The sequence below is a fragment of the Pan troglodytes genome, chromosome 14 (assembly GCF_028858775.2).
Source record: "Pan troglodytes isolate AG18354 chromosome 14, NHGRI_mPanTro3-v2.0_pri, whole genome shotgun sequence".
Lineage (NCBI taxonomy): Eukaryota > Metazoa > Chordata > Mammalia > Primates > Hominidae > Pan > Pan troglodytes.
Window position 1 is genome coordinate 26,434,184 of NC_072412.2, and position 8,284 is coordinate 26,442,467.

Genomic DNA, 8,284 nt, shown 5'->3' on the forward strand with positions numbered 1-8,284 from the left:
TCAGACCTAACTCTCCCTGTGGCAGCTCTGTTGGAGTTTGCATCCTGACCTGCTCTGGCCTTCCATTACCAACACAGTGTTCTACAACCTGCTTTCTTTATTTTGTATTTTTTTTTTTGAATTTTGAATTTTTTGAGGCAGGGTCTTGTTCTGGCCCAGGCTGGAGTGCAGTGGTATGATCACAGCTCACTGCATCCTTGATTTGGGCTCAAGCAATTTTCCCACCACATCTTCTTGAGTACCTGGGACAACAGGCATGCACCACCATGCCTGGCTAATTTTTCTTTCCCCTCTGCTCCCCTCCCCTCCCCTCCCTTCCCCTTTCCTCCCTCTTTCCTCCCTCCCTCCCTCCCTCCCTCCCTCCCTCCCTTCCTTCCTCCCCTCCCCTCCCTCCCTCCTTCTTTTCTTTTATTTCCTTCTTTTTTCTTTTTTTGTAGAGACAGGGTTGAACACTGGCTTCAAGCAATCCTCCTGCCTTGGCCTCCCAAAGTGTTGGATTACAGGTGGGAGCCACAGTGCCCGGCTCTGCACCCTGCCCTCCATACCCGTGGAATGTGCCAAGATTAAAACTCAGAGGGTTTGAGGCCTGCACCACTATATGGCTCTGTGACTGGATAAGTTACTCAATTTGTCTAAACCACAATTTAGAGGATATTCTTTACCTGTTTCACAGGATTAATTAAAAATGAAGATAATATTTGAGAATTTTCTTGGTAAACTCAACAGTAATTTATAAATGATAGTGAATTTGATAAATTTCTTCACTACAGGGATGTCTGTGAAGGCAGGTAGGAGTGTGTTATACTTTGCTGTCTTAGTAAATGTTCGCTGCTCTTTGTGTTCTGCGCAAGCACTTATCACGGAGCCTCACAGAATCAATTTTCAGTAATTGTGCCTGCTGAGTTGAAGTAAAATAGGGAGCTGGTAGAGGGCAGAGCCATGATTCCTGTTTAGGGAGAGCACCTCAAAGGCAGGGGCTCTGAGGCTCCGGTAAACTCAATAGTCAAGGACTTAGGATATACAGGAGAGGGAGTTGATGTTGGGTTATGGCTGGGGTGGGGGAGTTGTTTGTGAACAAGAGGAGGACCCTTGGCAAAATTTTGCCTGATGACTAGAATTCAAGCTTTTATTTGACTGGGAAAGAGTTAATAACTTCCCAAGTGTGCTATTATTTGCATATTACCAAACTCTGGCCTTTATACTCATTCTAAACACCCACAGATTTGTATATCTGTATCCATGCCTACGCATTTCTATTATCTTTTTAAAACCACTTCAGCACGCCTGTTATATTGGTTGCACCATAGTTTTACATAACTCTGGACACAAATTTAAAAGGAAATGGCAGAACACAAGCAGCAACAATTTAGGCAAGGCTATTTATAATTCTACAGTTCAGTCACTTACTGTCTTCACTAGAAGGTCATGGATTATTTTGTATATTTATAAATGCAAAGAGCTTTTCCAAGGAGAATGAAATAACATGTTGAGCTCTTCTGAGCAAAGGTGCAATGTAAATGCAAAGTGGAACATGATTATCACTGGGCAGAGAACAGTCTTAGGAATCTTCCTTATTGGCTGACCTTAAGCTACAATGGTCTTATTCCAGACTGGGAATGTAAAACAGAGAAGGAGGTGAGGAGAGACAGAGATACTCAGCATTCCACCAAGAAAGGACTCTTTTCCCTTGAAAGTGCTGGATTTTCACTCCAGGAAGGTGAATAGGGTTTATGGCAGATCTCCTTGGCAGTCATTCTCTCTGTGAGTTCTTGATTTTGGATGGGGGTGGTGGTATGTCCAGCTAGAGGGAGGAATCATGATTGTCTAAACTAGTCATGGCCATCCCAGTCTTCTTTGCTAGATACTTGAGTAATCTGTTTCCCAGTTTCTCTGTTCTGGCCAGTGAGATGTAAGAGAGAGTCTGCTGAGTTCTTGTGAGAACTGCTTTATTTCATAATTAAAGAGAACAACTAAGAGAGTACTTCCTTCCCTTCCTGTTTGGGTAAGGACTTGATGCTGCAGGAGCCACCCTGCATCCATAAAGGAGAAGTCAAAGGAATCAGAGACAACAGCCCAGACCCCCATCACGGAGCTGCACATGACCCTGGAACTTAACAGCTTCCAGTTGTTCCCTAGACAGTCATTGTCTTTATGGTGCCTTTTCCCCCATCAGGGAGGAAGGTGCCTTGCTTCAAGTCTTTTCAATTAAACTGCAGTTTAACAGAGAAAATTGCCTTATGAACAGTCAAAAGTCAGTACAACTTAAATATGGCAGTTTATCTCAGGACATCTCCCAGCACACGTCTTCCTGAGAGCAAGCTGCTCTCAAAACCAAGGCAATGGGAAAATGGTCAGAAACATGACTTCTGTATTTTCCAGTTCATACACTGAAGACAGCATTCATTCATTCATTTGGAAAGTCAGCCAGTGAACAAACATTTATTAAGGACCTTGCCAGTCCCAGGTGCCACTATGTGCTGGGTACTAGAGTCACAAGCTAGAGTCCCTGTCCTCCTGGAGACAGACATGAAACAAATATTCCACCAGAAAGTAATGATAGTTGAGATCAGTGCCCTGAGAGTGAGTAACTGCAAGATAGGGGTGGGGACAGTGGCAGTGATCAGAGACGGCTTCTCCAAGGGAGGAACATGTAAACTGAAGTCACCATCTAGTCTAGATTAGTTTACTTCAGGATTATTCAGAATTCTGCAGATAAGAAATGAGGAGAACAGTAGGGATACAGAGGGAGACACCAAGAAATATAGGAGGAGAAATGATGGAACTTGGCGATTAATCAATGTGGAAGTGAGAGAGTGGGTAGAGTCAAGGATGTCTCCCAGGCTTGGGCCACTGGGTGGATGGAGACACATTCATTAGCATGGTCAATTACAAAAATGGACCCCATTCTCCATCACTCTCTGCTTCCTTGCCCTTTCACACGTGACTTTTCTGCTGTTTCCACAAAGGGGGGGAGTGTATTTCCCTACTCCTTGAATATGGGCTGGCCCCATGACTTGCTTTGGCCAACAGAATGCAGCAGAAGGGATGGGTTCCTCCTCAAGGCCTAGGTCTCAAGAGGCCTTATCCATTTCCACCCACTCTCTTGGAACTCTGCTCAGCTACCATGAAGGCAGGCCCTGGCCAACGTGCTGAATGAGAAGAGACATGTAACTCAGTCACTACCCTCCCTCATCACAGCCAACAGCTGCCAGACATGAGTAAGGCTATCCAAGGGCAGCCAGCCCCCACCTCCAGAACCTGGAAGCTCCCTGCAGATGCATCAAAGGGCTCAGCAACTGTAAGTGATTGTTGTTCTAAGCCATCTAGTTTGGTGTGGCTTGTCATGCAGCAAAAACTGGTACAACCAGGGTAGAGAAAGGTATGAATTAGGGTGGGGCTGTCTAATAGGCAATTAGGCAAGTGAGGCTGGAACACAGGAGGTCAGAGGCATGAAGGTCTTCTAACTGTTCAAGGTTAAAGTCCTGAGGCTTCTGCTGTGCTATTTCTGGTGGGCTCCAGAAATCCAAGAACCAGTCTATAGGTCTGTGTCCTGTTCCTCACACTGCCCCCCACCCCACCCTAGACCCCACCATGCACCTAGAAGTAAATATTTGGATACTGAAGCAAATGCATGACTCAAGCACATAGGATAGTATTAATGATGGACACTTAGTGCAGGGCCAGGGCCCCCAGCCAGTGGAGTGCTCATGAGTGTTCAGGAATGAGCCAGTGCAACCCCTGCCTGCAGAGGAGGGGCTGGGCATGGATACTGAGCTGCTAACCATCACTGCCCCTAAGGGGACTTCATCTATCCCTAGCAAGGTCACAGTGACTGCAGTTGCCTCCACTGATACTAATTCAGAGCTCTTGCCCCCCGCCTCCCTTTTCCCATATTAATGTTACCCCTTAGCATCTTTTCTTTTCTTTTTTTTTTTTTGAGACGGAGTTTCGCTCTTGTGGTCCAGGCTGGAGTGCAGTGGTGCCATCTCGGCTCACTGCAACCTCCGCCTCCCTAGTTCAAGCGATTCTGCTGCCTCAGCCTCCCGAGTAGTTGGGATTACAGGCGCCCACCACCACGCCCCGCTAATTTTTGTATTTTTAGTAGAGACAGCGTTTCGCCATGTTGGCCAGGCTGGTCTTGAACTCCTGACCGCAGATGATCTTGCCCACCTGGGCCTCCCAAAGTGCTGGGATTACAGGCGTGAGCCACCGCGCCCAGCCCCTTAGCACCTTTTAAAAATAAAAAGGGCAGCGTTTTACAGGAATCTGTCCCATTGTTGCAGAAACATCCAACTGATTGCACTTTTTCTTCTCTCGTCAACTCGTAACTCCTGTCTCAAGTTCACCCACAGGTCTAGTGACTCCGGCTGGCTGCTGCGGGTCGAGGAGACTCGCAGAGTGCCTGACTAGAGGCCACTCGCGCGCTCTGGACGGTGGCCGTTATCTCCAGGGTCTGAGCCCCGGAGCCGCAGTCCTGCCGCAGAGCGCCTGGAGCCGCGAGCAGCCAGCAGCACGACGAAGCGCACAGCCTCGGCGATAGTCAGCTCCGCGGCCTCTGCTCCCGCCCCTCCCGGCCGCTCCGGGAAGGGGCGGAGACGAGGAGGAGCTGGGACGGCCGCCGCGCTCCAGGGCGCACCAAGCCCTTTAAAAGCCGCGGGCCTTGACAGTTCTGCAGGCAGCCGCCGCGGTCCCGGACCTCTAGTCCCGCACTCCCAGCTGGCGAGCCGGCTCTGGGTGCGGCGAGGCCCAGCCCTCTCGGATTGCGCGCCGGACCCCGGGACGCGCTCCATGCGGCCGCTCAGCATGTCCGGGCACTTTCTGCTCGCACCCATCCCCGAGTCCTCCTCGGACTACCTACTGCCCAAGGACATCAAACTGGCGGTGCTGGGCGCCGGCCGCGTGGGCAAGAGCGGTGAGTGCGGCGGGGACCCCCGGGCGGCTTCGCTCCCCGGCTCCGGCCGCGACCACTGGGGGCGCTGCGGAGAGAGGGAGCCTCGGCCGAAGCAGAGGGCGCGGGTGCAGGTAGAATCGGGCTGCTTTCGCGCTCGGTGGGTCCCGGTCCGTCCCGGCCTGCTTCCCTGGCGTTTCCTGGTGCATCTACTCCTGGGCTCTCGGCGGGATTGGCGCCTGTTCGGGGATGGGGTGCGGGAGAGGTGTCCCGCCAGTCGTACTCGCGGCCAAGCCCGCGGCACCACGGCTTTGCGGAGCCTCTGGAAGCGAGCAGTGCCCACGGTTCTGCACCCTTCACTCCCCCCAGTTTGTCCGAGGTGCCTGGGTTTGACCGGCTTGTTCTACTCCTTCGGTTGATTTTCCTATTTCCTTTTCAGCAATGATCGTGCGCTTCCTGACCAAGAGATTCATTGGAGACTATGAACCGAATACAGGTGAGAATACTTTCACGCTCCCTACTTTTATGCTTGCATGTTTCTTTTTACGGATGGGAGTTTGAGAATTAAAAAGCAAACTCTGCTTCATTCTCCAGGCAAGCTGTATTCACGGCTGGTCTATGTCGAGGGGGACCAGCTCTCCCTGCAGATCCAGGATACTCCCGGGGGCGTCCAGGTAAGAACAGCCAGGGGCAAACAGCTCACCCCCACCCGTGAGACCACCCCGGTGGGCACAGCACGTAGGGCGCTCATGCTGGGCGCAGGGGTCTGAGCAAGGCATCTAAACCGACCTGTGCGTTTAGAGGTAGGAATGGGCTGTCCACAGGTGGGGCCAGTGGTTGGGTTGTTAGAAACTCCCTAAGGGGGAAGCATGGTTAGAAGCAGCCTCCTCTTGTTAAGCACCTGACTTAACTTCACTTTGCAACCCTGGTGGGCCATCACTACTTAAGCAGGTCTCACCATTTCTTCCGGAGGTAGCCATGGAACCATTAACAAAGAAAAAAACGTTTAAAACAAAACCAAACCAAAAAAGAGGTAGGATTCTGATGGGAGAGAGTCTTCTCCCCTGGCAAGCTCTGCTTTTTTTGAGACGGAGTTTCACTCTTGCCCAGGCTGGAGTGCAGTGGCTGGATCTCAGCTCACTGCAACTTCCACCTCCTAGGTTCCAGCGATTCTCCTCGATTCTCCTGCTTCAGCCTCCCGAGTAGCTGGGACTACAGGCACCCACCACAACTCCCAGCTATTTATTTATTTATTTATAGAGATGGGGTTTCACTATGTTGGCCAGGCTGGTCTCGAACTCCTGACCTCAAGTGATCCGCCCACCTCGGCCTCCCAAAGTGGTGGGATTATAGGCATGAGCCACAGCGCCCGGCTCAAGCACTGCTGAACTGCTGCTGTTAATGGCTGTTCCCTCAAGTCAGTAATTGCAATCAGATAACCCCTTGGCAGAGGGTCTAGAATGTAACTTGTTTATTAACCAGTTACTAATTGCTACTCCGTTCTCCAGAGGAAAGGTCTTGTGGAAGAACCCTAAGAAAGGAATTTCTTTCTGTAACATTCTTAAGAAGTGCATGTTAAAAATGTTTTTATGAGTTTGGGAATAGATATTTATCTTGGCTTATTTTCAAAGTTTTGTTTATTATGAGTTAGTGTTTCCTAAAACTTGAGCCATTCTGGTTTGAGGTCATTCTTCAGTCAGCCATGGTTCACCAGAGACTGCCTGACAAGCAAGGGGTTTAAAAATAATGCAGGGATAACAGCTAATAAAGTAACTCAGGCAGGGAGTTTGCCTGGGAATCTGTTCTTTCCATATCAAAAGCCTGCTTCTGCAGAAGCTGGGTGGAAACTGAAAACTGTATTTAGAGATTTCTTTTTCAAGTGTTTCTTCAAGGGTTGCCTTGATGTTGTTTTGAGTTTATCTCCCACTGAGGGTTTCCTTGACTGGATCTCATTTTGATGTTTTCTCAGATCCAAGACAGCCTCCCCCAGGTCGTCGATTCCCTGTCCAAATGCGTGCAGTGGGCCGAGGGTTTTCTGCTGGTCTATTCCATCACAGACTATGACAGCTACTTGTCCATCCGACCCCTTTATCAGCACATCCGGAAGGTCCACCCTGACTCTAAAGCCCCTGTCATCATCGTGGGCAACAAGGGGGACCTTTTGCATGCCCGGCAGGTGCAGACACAGGACGGTATTCAGCTAGCCAATGAGCTGGGCAGCCTGTTCCTTGAAATTTCCACTAGCGAAAACTACGAAGATGTCTGTGATGTGTTTCAGCATCTCTGCAAAGAAGTGAGCAAGATGCACGGCCTCAGTGGGGAAAGAAGAAGAGCCTCCATCATCCCTCGGCCCCGCTCTCCCAACATGCAGGACCTGAAGAGACGCTTCAAGCAGGCTCTGTCTCCCAAAGTCAAAGCCCCCTCTGCACTGGGGTGAACTATCTCAGACAGATGCCTCTCCTTTTTAATACGCATTTGTGCAGCTAAAAGACTGGGCTTCTCCCTTTTTAATCACACATTCAGAGTTTATTTTTATAAAAAAATTGATTTTCAAGTACATGTGTATTTCTGAAAATTCAAACAGTGATTGCCTAGAAGCTGGATAAAATTTTGTTTTATTAAAAGAACTTTTTTTTTTTTTTACTGTAACTGCTGGCCACTTTTCCATTAAAGGCAAAATGGCAACATTGCTCATTGTTTTCTCAATGTCTTTTTATAGAAATTGTACTTGCACCAGCGCCCAGTGCTGCTCCATGCTTGCCCTCAGTCTGAACTCTGATTGGTGTCTCGCAGTGGGGAGGAGTTCACGTAGAGGGAGTCTGTTGTGGGAGAAAGGAAAGTATGTGGAGGAGGAGAGGGATTTTAATAACGGCAGGAGGTCTTTAAATGGGACACTGCCACCAGTCATGAAATTGACACTGTGTGATTTTCAAGGGAAGGGGTACGGTGTGAGCTGATGCTAAAACGTTACAAGCCATGAGTAACATTTATTGGTGCAAATGCAAGTTTATACTCTACCCATATTAAAAAACAACCCCTTTCTAGTATTCCTTATGTCAGTAAGTGGACCCTACCACCCAAAAGTTGCCTCAAAATTCTTCCCTTCCAATAGGGCACCAGATATGTCCATCCTCACTCCTGTTTTTCTCTAAAGCCTCACTGTCCCTTAATCTAGACCTCCCTTTGACTGGCAGGCAAGAATCTAGGCAAGACTCATGTTTCTTGCCTTCTAGAATGACATCTCCTAATTGTCTCTTCACATCAGAACAATGCTACTAAAACTAACCCTAATCATTTTATTTCTATAAAAAACTCAGCTGGTTTCCCCTTAGCTACTGGTTAAGATAGACACGAGACATGGCATCAAGATTCTTTACCACCTCTCCAGGCTTATCA

The 8,284-nt window shown here is 48.9% G+C and overlaps 1 protein-coding gene across 3 annotated transcripts; it reads left to right on the forward strand.

Moving 5' to 3' along the window:
* The first annotated feature begins 437 nt into the window (after positions 1 to 437).
* Positions 438 to 7,578, forward strand: RASL11A (RAS like family 11 member A). Of its 3 annotated transcripts, XM_009426773.5 has the most exons (5): positions 438 to 3,298; positions 4,342 to 4,912; positions 5,328 to 5,384; positions 5,483 to 5,562; positions 6,858 to 7,578. In XM_009426773.5, exons 2-5 carry the CDS (start codon positions 4,789 to 4,791, stop codon positions 7,323 to 7,325), a joined length of 729 nt encoding a protein of 242 aa, XP_009425048.1. In that variant the 5' UTR covers positions 438 to 3,298; positions 4,342 to 4,788; the 3' UTR covers positions 7,326 to 7,578. The 3 variants fall into 3 exon arrangements, with proteins under 3 accessions (XP_009425048.1, XP_054521112.1, XP_016780582.1); XM_054665137.2 differs by having other exon boundaries at positions 2,216 to 4,912; XM_016925093.4 differs by lacking the exon at positions 4,342 to 4,912 and having other exon boundaries at positions 3,281 to 3,298.
* The last annotated feature ends 706 nt before the right edge of the window (positions 7,579 to 8,284 follow it).